This window comes from Miniopterus natalensis, chromosome 4 (genome assembly GCF_054644295.1).
Source record: "Miniopterus natalensis isolate mMinNat1 chromosome 4, mMinNat1.hap1, whole genome shotgun sequence".
Classification (NCBI taxonomy): Eukaryota; Metazoa; Chordata; class Mammalia; order Chiroptera; family Miniopteridae; genus Miniopterus; species Miniopterus natalensis.
Window position 1 is genome coordinate 22,458,955 of NC_142084.1, and position 10,974 is coordinate 22,469,928.

At 59.7% G+C, this 10,974-nt stretch overlaps 1 protein-coding gene across 1 annotated transcript; it reads left to right on the forward strand.

Annotated features, from left to right (window-relative positions):
• The first annotated feature begins 1,132 nt into the window (after positions 1-1,132).
• Positions 1,133-8,959, forward strand: SHROOM1 (shroom family member 1). Its single transcript, XM_087816388.1, has 8 exons — positions 1,133-1,330; positions 4,741-5,744; positions 5,844-5,899; positions 6,124-6,333; positions 6,520-7,023; positions 7,112-7,253; positions 7,360-7,632; positions 7,714-8,959. Exons 2-8 carry the CDS (start codon positions 4,782-4,784, stop codon positions 8,044-8,046), a joined length of 2,481 nt encoding a protein of 826 aa, XP_087672514.1. The 5' UTR covers positions 1,133-1,330; positions 4,741-4,781; the 3' UTR covers positions 8,047-8,959.
• Positions 8,960-10,974: the final 2,015 nt, after the last annotated feature.

The window sequence follows — 10,974 nt, forward strand, 5'->3', positions numbered from 1 at the left end:
GAGGCAGAGGACCGCAGCGGGTGTGGAGCACAGAGGCGGGTGAATGCAGAGCATTCTTTGGAGACAGAGGTGCCCTGTCAAGGAGAGGACCTTGACAGCCAAGCTCCACGCAGCTGGTGAACCCTACCCAGGCCCAGCACCTACAGGACCCACTGAGGGGGCAGCGGGGGCGCACACACAAGTCAGCAGTCCCCTCTCCGGTCCAGGTGGTTGGCCAGGACGGCCTAGCCTAGGGTAGTGAAAGAAATGGAAAGAAAGGGGGCAAAAAACAGGGGAAAAGAGCCCTCGGAGGGAGTCCAAGAGCTTTGGAAGAGTTTTGGAAAGGGGGCATCTGCACAGCTGGTCAAGAAGTGCGCCACCATCCAAACCTAACTGTCCTCAGGGGCAGGGACAGAGGCAAGAGCCCCGGGAGGGTCTGTTTTCTTGGCCAAGCGTGAAAGGAAAGGGGTGGCCCGGAGGCCTGGAGGCCCGGCGTGCGCCTCCCTCCTCCCGCTGCGCTCCTGCTTCTCCGGCCCAGCGCAAGGGGCCTGTGGCCGACGGGGAACTGGTGCCCGCCCCCTGGGCCTGGGGCTGGGCCGCCGCGCTCGGACACCACGAAGGGGCGGGCGGCTGCCGGGGCCGCTCCTCGCGCCCGCCCCCGGTGGCCGGACGTGGCGCCTCCCCCGCGGCGGCCGGGCCGGGAGGTGGGGTCCGGAGCCGGCGCCCCGGGCTCTGATGTCACCGCGCGGCCGCGGGCGCCCAGCAGCACCTCCGGCCGGAGCTCGGGTACGCGGCGGGGCGGGCGTCCGGATCGCGCAGCGCCGGGGGCCGCCCCCCGCCCCCCGCTTCCCGGGAGGGGCAGGGCTAGCCGGCGGCGAGAAGGGGGCGGGGGCCGGGGGCCCGCCCCGCCGCTGGGTGCGGAGGTGCGCGTCCCGCGCCGAGGCCGGTCTGCGCGAGTCCAGGGGCCCCCTGGTCGCCGGGGCGCTCCGCCGAAGGCTGGGGGCGGGGACGAGCCCGGCAGAGCCGCGGGAGCTGCAGGGAGGGGGAGCCCGCGGGTGGCCCAGGCGCGCAAAGGGCCTCACTCCGCGACCCTTCACTCCCGCCCCTCGGCCACGGGGCGGCTGGAGAATCCGGGCCCACCCCCCCAGCTTGCCTCTGAGTCGTCCCGCCCCGACGGCGAATCCAACAGGAAAGGCCGAGAAGCGCGGGGCCCGCGGCCAGCGGCGCGCCCAGCCTCCCCGGGACCCCAATCTGCCGCCGCCGCAGCACGTGACGCGGTCGCCCCCCGCGGTCGCCGGGCCTGCGCCTCTCCCCTCCCTCCGGGGCCTGGACTCGGCGCTCGGAGCCTCGGGTAGGTGATACGACACGCCGCCGCGCGCTCCTGCAGGTGTCACCAGCATCCCGCATTTCCTGGGAGAATGGGGGAGGGGCGCTGGGGACTGGGAGCGCCCAGGGACTTTCCGGGATGACTGCCCCGCCAGACCTAGTCTGCGGTGCTTGAATGCAAGACACTGCCCGGGACCCAGAAACGCAGTCTGGCAGGGAGACTGCCTTGCAGCAGTGTCCCCTTGGCGAGCCTCTCCACAGAGAGGTCGGATGTGAGGTGGCCTTTGAGAGAGATAGGACTTCATTCCTGACCATTGTTGGTCTTGTGCGTTTGTCTACCTTTCTGGTCACCTTACCTGGATCTGCGCCCATTGCCTTGGTAGGGTTTTGCCCACTGGAAGCTGTCTTCATTTATTTCCCTAACAACCTCTAACTGAAAACCTGGGTCAGCCTGCTGGCCTGGTCCAACCTCTCCACTGAGGTCCTGACCCACATCCCAGCTCCTCAACTGCTAGACTTGCCACAAACACTGTAAAGCCCACAGGCCTTGGACTGAATGAGCACTGGACCCCTTGGTCGGTCCCCGTCTCAGCTTGGCACCTCCACCTTCCAGGCCCCCAGCTCTGCATGCTGAAGTCATCTCTCTCTCCTTCCTGTCTTGCTCTTTTGTTTAGGTGACAAGTATATCGCAAATAGCCTCTCCCATCCCTACAGGACCCCAGTCTGGTGGTTTTCTAGCAGGGAGTCCATGCTGCTCTCCTGCTCTGGGAGCTCTTTGAGCTACAGCCCCTGGACTTCATTGCAGGCACTGGCTCTGCAGCCCAGCCCACAGCTGACACTAACGTTGACACTAGGGCTCCTGGGCTGGGCCACCCCCAGCCACAGGGGCTGGCTGGACTGCAAGAGGCTCCCTGCAGCCAGACAAGTGTGAAAACTCCTTACTCTTTGTGCCGAGGCCCCAAAACATACTAAAGGAGCTGGACCCTCCTGGCATAGCAGGTCCTGCAAAGGTGTGAGCATCCTGCATGGGTGTCAGCCTGCTGGGGCCAGCACTGCAAAAGCATCCTTGAGATGAGCAGTAAGAAAATAGATATGTACCCACACTTGTATTATCCAAGCTGTTTTTATTTGGTGAACTCTGAGTTTTCTTTGTCTCACTGTGACTCACAAATAAGATAGAATTTTCAGGGCCTTTTTGAGGAAACATCTTTGTATTTGAACAGTCACCATGCCTGTAGATGCAGCAATCCAACTTGGGCAGGCATGGGTGTCATGAGCCAGGGTGCTTCTAAGCTGGGCCCAGAAAAGTAGGAAGCGAGAGGGCTAGTGTCCGGCAGCTAGGATGGGTTTCCTAGAGGAGGTGACTGTCCATCTGGGGCAGGGCTGCTACTCAGAGTAGTTTCTTGTCTTCCTGAAGTCCAGAGAGTGGAAACACTTTGCAAAAGAGGTCCCCAAGCCTGAGTATGAGGCCCAACCTGCAGGGCTGGCCTTAGTGGGCATAAAGATGCCTCCAGGTGGGTGAAGTCAAGATGGTCTGGTCCCAAGATTGTCAGCTGAGAGCCCCTCTCCCTTTTAGGAAACACCATATCCTCCCACCACTAACCTCCCTACGTTTCCTGACCAGCAATCTGTAGCATCTGGGGTCTCAGGGAAGGGGGTGGGAGAGTGATCCTGAGCTCCAAATAGTGTCCAGGAGGCTCAGATGAACCTGCTTTTCAGCTCCTACACCAGATGGGGGCACCCTCCTCTGCACTCCCCACCAAGCAGTTCAGGGTAGGCAAGCCCACTCCCCAAGCCCCCATACCCATAAGGAGCCCCAGTTTCTCAAGACTCAAAGCTGTTCTCACCCCTGACCCAGGCACACCCACCCAACTCCAGCAATGTGGAGGTATAGACTTCTGGCCAGTCCTGCTCCAAGCTGTGCTTACTTGCTTTTTTTGGTTCCTACTAAAGCATGAGAAATCCGGTCAGTGTCTGTGGTGGCAACTGCCTCACCCAGTCTGAGCCAGAAAAGACTACTAGAGAGGAGAGGGGACAGAAGCAAAGGAGCCCTCTTCCTTCTCTCCCATCTACTCCTTATAAGTTGGCTCCTGCCCTTGCCATTCAACACATATTTCTTTAACATCAACTACATGCTGGGTACTGAGGGTCCAGAGATGAGGACACACACGGTCTGTCCTCAGGAAGCTCTGGGTGGGACTGGGAAGAAGGAATCATAGGCAAGCCAACAATGAAAGCACAGAGCGATGCGTGATGCCCTGGGGGGAGTTCAGGACACTGGAGGGATCCCAAAAGGTCAGGAGACCTCTAAGCTGAGCCCTGTTGGAGGTGCAAGAATAGCAGGACAGCCCTAGCCAGTTTGGGTCAGTGGTTAGAGCGTTGGCCCTGGGACTCAAGGGTCCCAGGTTCGATTCTGGCCAAGGGCACGTATTTTAGTTGCAGGCTCCCCTGGCCCTGGTCCCGGCCAGCGTGGGAGGCAACTAATCAATGTGTCTCTCACATCCATGTTGCGTGCTCTCTCTCTCTCTCTCAAAAAGCAATGAAAAAAATATCCCCTGGTAGGGATTAAAAAGGGGGGGGGGGGGTGAGACAAAAGGCAGCCTCCAGAAGCAGGGACCCTTATTCTGGAATCTGTTATTCCGGAATCTGCCAGTAGTTTGAGGGAAGGTGGGGGCGACTGTTTCCCACAGTGGTTTGGGTCGTGTTGGAGGCTTCAGGCAGCTGTGGGGGTGGGGTGGGGGGACACTGGCTTTCAGCAGGGTTTGCTTCTAGGAAACTGATCTGGCTGCAGCAAGCTTGGAGGCAGGCCCAGATTCCAGACAGGGCTTTGCCTCTCACCAGCTGTGTGTCCCTGGGCAAATCATTTCCCCCTCAGAACCTCGGTGTCCTCATCTGTAAAATGCAGATAGCAGTTGGGAGGAGGAAGATAAATATTTCTATAAAGCACCTGGAACATAACTGGCATGGAGGCAGGGCCGATGGCTGTGAAGCTGCGCCTGCCACCTGACCTGGGTCTTCCAGTCTCCTTTCTCGGCTCCCCAGTGATCTCAAAACGGTCTTGATCTTTGTGTATCAGGGAAAGAGCCTGTGGAGAAGCTAACAAAGCGCCAGGAAGGAGCCAGGGTGCGACAGGGCTGGGGAGGGAAGGAGCTTGGGTCGGCGCTCAGCGCTCCAGGGGGCACCAGCCAGGAAGGCCTCAGCAGGGAGCGGGCCAGGGCCCAGGTCCTCTCCCTGAGCTGAGACCCTCAACCTCCAGAGTTGCTCCCTGGGTTTGGGCCTACCGCCCAAGCCATCCTTGACCTGGGGGTCATGCCCGCGCTGAGACTGTGACGAGAGGGGATTTGTAAGCGCCTGGCTCTCCGTGTGGGGGGCCAGCAGGCTGTCCTAGCCCTTCCCCTGCGCCCCTCACCCATCAGGCCGGCTGTGTTCTTCCAGGCCCTACCGAGCTCGCTGGCCCAGCGCTCGTCCGCGCAGCCATGGAGACCCTGGGTGCGGGGGGCGGCCGCGTGTCCCCAGCCTCGTCCACGCGCAGCCTGGACCTGCGGCGGATGTCCGTGCGCGCCGACTCGGCCTACAGCTCCTTCTCCGCGGCCTCGGGCGGTGCGGAGCCGCGCACTCCCTCGCCCGAGACCGACCTCCTTCCGTACCTGGACTGGGACTACGTGCGCGTGGTGTGGGGCGGCCCGGCCCCCGCCTCGGCCGCCTGCGCCCTCCGCGCCTCCCCGCAGCCCCGGCCCGCGGCCGCCGCGCGCAGCGGGCCGCGCCCCCCGCAGGCCCAGGGGGGCCCGGGGCCGCTCAGCAGGCAGGCCACCCCGCTGCTGTATGCGCTGGCGGCCGAGGCGGGGGCCGCGGTGCGCGCCGCCGAGCCGCCCAGCCCGCCGGCCTCGCGGGCTGCCTACCGCCAGCGGCTGCAGGGCGCGCAGCGGCGAGTCCTCCGGGAGACGTCCTTCCAGCGCAAGGAGCTCCGCATGAGTCTTCCCGCCCGCTTGCGGCCCGCGACCCCCGTGCGCCCCCCGGCGGCGCACCCGCGCTCCGCCTCGCTGGGCCACCCGGGCGGGGAAGGGGAGCCGGCGCGCTCCGGGGCTCCCGCGCCTGGAACCGCCGGCCGCGGCCGCCTTGCCAACCAGCAGCACAAGTGGTGCTTCTCGGAGCCAGGGAAGCTGGATCGCGTGGGTCGGGGCGGTGGGATGGTCGGGGAATGCTCGGGCGGGGCCTGCTCCAGCTTTGGCCTCCCTAGGCCCGAGACCCAGGAACTGCAGCATCAGGTGCTGGGAGAGTTCGAAGGTCACCAGATCAGATCGCTGAGAGGCACAGTGGACCCAGAACCCTGGTCCTTGAAGCTCGACAACGTCTACAGGCCTGCTCGAAGGAGTCAGAGCGCTTCAGGGGAAGTTTTGGGTCCCTGGGGAGGTGCAGGAGGAACCATGCCCATTGTCCAGGTATGGAAGAGAAGAGCTGCAGGCTTGGGGTGGGGTGAGGGGTCATCTGGGAGACTGAAAACGTGAGCCACATTTCATCCAACCTGTTTGCCTTTCCAGGCTGTTCCTCAAGGAGCAGAACTCCCCAGACCATTGTTTCAGACCAAGCATTCCAGGTGAGAGACGTGGATCACTCTTGGGAGGAGGCAGCTCTCATGGCTCTTGCCCAAGAAAAGACAAGGCCTCCTACCTGCCCTCATTCTGAGTCTTTGGACACTGTCTTTTGCAAACCAAAACTCCAACTGCCCCCCACCCCCGCAACATTTTACTGTTTCTATGGTGCAGAACTAAGAGCTTCTTTCCTGGTCACTGTGGTCAGTGTGGGGGTCTCTGCCTCCAGGTTCCAGACTCAGAAGGAAGCTGCAGTGGTGTATCCTGCGGAGGGTCCCCAGAGCAGTCCCACTGACTGTGAGCACAGGGTCCCAGAGACCTGCATTATGTCTGCCCGGCTCCCTTCCCTCCCTGATGATGATGTCTTCCTGGAAGAAGCCCCGCTGGTCAGAATGAGGTCATCTCCAGTCTCCCATACACCCCTGGTGCTCCCAGCCAGGTGAAATATGTTTCCAAGCAGAGTGAGACACCCCCTTTCCATATATGGCTATGAAATGCTGGAGAGGCAGGGAACCCTCTCCTAGCTGAAGCCTGGGAATCTGGGTGATAGGGTGGTGGGAGGTTGCCATTGGCAAGTGGTCTTCGGCCACAACTTTTTCTGATTCGTTATCTCTTCCACTTCCAGTGTCCAGAGGCCTGACCCAGCTACAGTCCCCCTAGAGCACCCCCTCCATGAGTGCCCAGAAACTGCAGGAGCAAAGGACTGCTGGCCCACATGCTGTAGCCCCCCTGGGACTGTAAATGGTGACATCCCAACCATTGACTCCACTGGACTTCTGATGACTGACTCCCCTGCAGCTGCAGGGAGTGACTCCCTCAAACCTCTCCCAGTTGATGCCTTGGGACCTCCAGGCAATGATACCCAAGGGCCTCCTGATGACACTGCCCTGGTTTGGGGCACTGTCCAGGCTGGTTCCAGGCCAACATGGCCTAGTCCGCGCCTGGAGGAGCTGGTTCAGGAGCTTGCCAGACTGGATCCCTCTCTGAGTGACACTCTCATGTCCTATCCCAGCCCAGAGCCACCTCTGGATCTGCTGGATGGGTTGATTCCTTTAGCTGAGGTCTGGGCTGCAATGAGGCCAGCCTGTGCCAAGGCTGGAGAGGAGGCTGCTGGTATTTCTGAGCCAGGGTGAGTGAGGGGCACCAGGGACTCAGGGGATTCTAAGCTCCTGCAGTCTGGGGCAGGACAGCTCAGGGAGCTCTGGCTTTGTCCCCAGGTCCCATCTATCAAGCTCCACCCAGTTCCTGCCAACTTCTCAGGAAGAAACAAGGCCTGAAAACCTTACCGCTCACCCTGTGCCTGACCAGCCATGTGGCCAGGGTCTGCTTGAGCCAAAGAGAAGCATCCAAGCTAAGAAAGTGAGTGTTGTGGGGCTGATGGAAGGTGGATGGGACAAGAGACTGGAATTTGCCTTGAGACGTGAGGGGCCTGGCCCCGCCTTAAGTACCCGCGCCTTCCCTGCAGGTGGAGCTAGCGGACCTCCTCCAGAAGATGCTGCGGGACCTTCAAGCTGAGCAGGAGCAGCTGGAGGGCTCCGCCCAGACCTGGGCCAGGCGCGGCGCGGCGCTGGAGGCCGCAGTTGGCCAGGCCTGTGCGCCCCGCGACCTAGAGCGGTTCAGCCGGTTCATGGCCGACCTGGAGCGCGTGCTTGGCCTCCTGCTGCTACTGGGCAGTCGCCTGGCTCGCGTGCGCCACGCCCTGTCCCGAATGGGGGCTGATGGCGACCCTGAGGAGCAGGTAAAAGCGTTCGGGCTGCCGGAGAGCAGGGCGGCGAAGCGCACTCGCCCGGCTCACGCTGCCCTTTCCTTTTGGCTCCAGGCCTCTCTGCTGCAGCGACTCGCGCTCCTGCAGCGGCAGGAGGAGGACGCCAGGGAGCTGAAGGAGCACGTGGCGCGGCGCGAGCGGGCCCTGCGCGAAGTGCTGGTGCGGGCGCTGCCCGCCAGGGAGCTGCGCGCCTACTGCGCGCTCCTGGCCGGCAAGGCCGCCGTCCTGGCCCAGCAGCGCAGCTTGGACGAGCGGGTCCGGCTCCTTCAGGACCAACTGGATGCCGTGAGGAGCGGCCTTGGCCATCAACCCCCATCTCCCAGGCTGGCCTCGCCCCCAGGGACCCGTCCTCCGGATAAACCTCCCTTCTCCCCTCTGTTTATTTAGTTAAGGGCGGTGGAGGTGGGGAGCATTACCCTCACTTTCACCCACACAGCTGGAGGTGACGCTGGTTTATTCGGTGCTTTACCCTAGGGGTGGGAATGACCCAGGGCAGGCCCTCCCAGGAAACTTCTAAGTATTGTCATGTGGCCTCAACCAAGTTTTGTGGATTATTTGGCAATTAATTCATGGGTTTAAAAAACTGCAGTATTCCCCCTTTTGGGGACAAGCGAGGGGTTTGGTCAGGGTTGGGTAGAGGGAGAGGAGACAAGTCAGAGTCTCAACTTAAGATGCAAAATTGGCCCCCCCCCCCAATAAAATTTGATGTGAGAAGTGTGTATGTCACCTGAAACATAGTTTGGGGTAAGGATGTTGTTCACTGATTACAGACACCAACCCTATCTGACTAGAGCAGAAGAGGGATTTGTTGGAGGATATCGGTAAGGTCTGGGAATCGCTAGGAAGACTGGAGAACCAGGTTTAGAAACAGGAGGGACCAGGGGGATGCTGGGCCCTCAACTCCACCGCTACCAGTAATCCCTAACTGTTCCGGTGACTGCATGGCTACCAAAGCGGAGGCCTCATTGGCTAAGTCCAGGTCTCCTTTGCTGGTTTTACCCAAGCCCCCAACCTCAGTAGTGGAAGTGGGGTACCGCCTCCCTTCAAGAGTCAATGGATAAAGTCCGCAAATGGAAAATGAGTTGAAGTGCTTTGCTGTCTGGGAACCCTGACAAATGCCCAGTATACTTGGACATTTGGGGACATTCATTCCAAGAGCTTTCTTCCTCTTCCAATTAGGTTATCAAAATTGAATTTATCCTACTCTCCTTTGGAGACTTCACTGGGTCAGCCAGGCTTGAGGAGGGTAGTTGGGGGTGGGAGCAGAAGGTGAGGCATGGGGGCCTGGCGAGGCAGCTCAGCTGTGTGGTAGAGATGCTGATCTGGGAGTGGGCTGGAGATGGCGGGGGGAGTTAGAGGGAGAAACAGGACAGGCACTTTCCTCTATTTGTGCATCAACCCAGTATACACAAAATCAATGTTAAGTTCTCAAATATACATGTGAAAATCTTTAGCATTTGTAGCTGCAAACACCAGGGAGAAGAGCATGGTTCATGCGCACGTTCAGTGTGTTTTTCAGTGGGCACATTAAAAAGCATGTGTATGTGTATTTAAAGCCAACTGACCCCAAAGTGAGAAATCTCTGCTCTGGGCTTGTTTTCCGATGCGTATTGTCACTAAGTGCAACTGGTTGGGAATTTTAAATGGTCGTATTCATAGCAAAAGCATTAGTTATAACAGTCGTGCTATTGAGCACAGAACAATGCTCACATTGTGCCTTTTTATAAAAAACATATGGGGCTCCTGCTGAGGCAGTTTCGGGTTCTAACATTATGCTTTGAACACTGCTGAGCCTCTGCTCCAAGATTCTCAGTCTAGCAGGGCAGCTGGCTTCTAGATGCATTCTGGATGGAATCTACTTATTTCTGCCTTTTGCCCTGTACAGGCCCCACCACATTCTCCCATTGTGATATTCTTAGAAATACACTTAGTGGGGTCCATTAGGCCAGTGGAAATAGTGTATTTTAGACAAAGCACTCCCAGGCCCCAATGGGCCTGGGGAGCAGCGTCTGCCATTGTCCGGTTAAATTGCCCTTCGGTTCTGAGTTGGGTTTTCCCATGGGGAAGTACAAGGCTTCTCTGCTTTCGCCTGTGAGATCGGGGAGCCACCAGAGTAAATGGACACCAACCGCGCCCGTCCTTTCATGTTGTCCCTGTCTCCGTGCCCCAGTTTATCTCCTGCCCACACCGTTATTATTTCAGAGGGCACGAATAAGCGCACCATAGGTGTTGGGTATTGGTACCACAGACCAAGACTTGGAGGGCCCAGGAGCCGAGTGACTGTCACTCTCCAAGACACCGCCAGCAGAGGGCACTGTTCTCCTTATGATGAAAGCTGCCACCTACACTTGACCACCTGCGGCCTCCCCGGCTACCAGGCCTCCGGGCCAGCCAAGGGGAATTTGCCTGGCCTTGCAGAGCACTGTTCCTGCTGGGCCTGAAGGCTGAGGCTAGGCTTCTTTGCTTCTTTAGGAAAGCAACTCCGGCCAGGCAGCCCTGGGGAAGGTTGGCTTGCTTTCCTTTGTTGGTTAAGGAGAAGTGGAGGGAAGCAGGAGGGTGGTGGGTAGGGGGAGAGGGGGTGTTGATCTCCAGTATCAGTATCAAAAAGAGTCTTTCTTAGCTCCTCAGGGTGGAACAGAGGGTCTCACGGGTCTCCGCTCAGGTTCCGCCCCCGCCCGGCTGCCCGCCCGGCTCTGCAGGCGGCTGCGGCTGGGTCGTTGCTGGGCAACAGGCAGCCCGGCCGCTGCCTCCGCCGCTCGCCTCCGCGCCCGCTCCCAGCGCGGATGTAATTAGTGTACTTTTACCTTCAGCCTGCAAATTGGAAACAGAATAGCGAAGCCGTGCTCGCGTGCCCCGCGGGCCAGAGCCTCGGGCACCCTCGCCTGGAAACCAGAAGCTGGAGAGGGAGTGTAGGTCAGCTGTGGCTGAGAACCGCAGAGAGGGGAGGTGATGGGGAGTCTGGGGGCGCGGTGGGGGTGGGGGGAGGCAAGTGTTATAAAGCAATCTTCTCAAAGACCCTGCAGTGTTGTTATCACAGCTTGGCCACGGTGGCGTCGGGTGTTTACCTATTGTCTTTGAAATTTAAATCAGCATCAGCTTCCTACTGGGAGCACTTTTTTTCCTGGTGGAGAGGCCTGCACCCCCCCTCTCTCTGAGGCCCTCTTCTCTTCTTCTTCCTTCTTTCCTCTTCCCAGTAGTCACACCTGAGGCTACTTCTGCATTCAAGGGTCAAGGCCTGAGGTGTGGCAGTTCTGGAATGGTGAGGCCCGGACAGACGTTCAAAGGAAAAAGCTCTCCGGAGAGCAATAGAGTTTG

Excerpts from the sequence above, each read along its gene's own strand:
- SHROOM1 (XM_087816388.1), top strand. The coding sequence starts at position 4,782 with ATGGAGACCCTGGGTGCGGGGGGCGGCCGCGTGTCCCCAGCCTCGTCC. Across the intron at positions 6,334-6,519 it reads CCCCTGGTGCTCCCAGCCAG|TGTCCAGAGGCCTGACCCAG; the intron begins GTGAAATATGTT and ends TTCCACTTCCAG. Across the intron at positions 7,024-7,111 it reads GCTGGTATTTCTGAGCCAGG|GTCCCATCTATCAAGCTCCA; the intron begins GTGAGTGAGGGG and ends CTTTGTCCCCAG.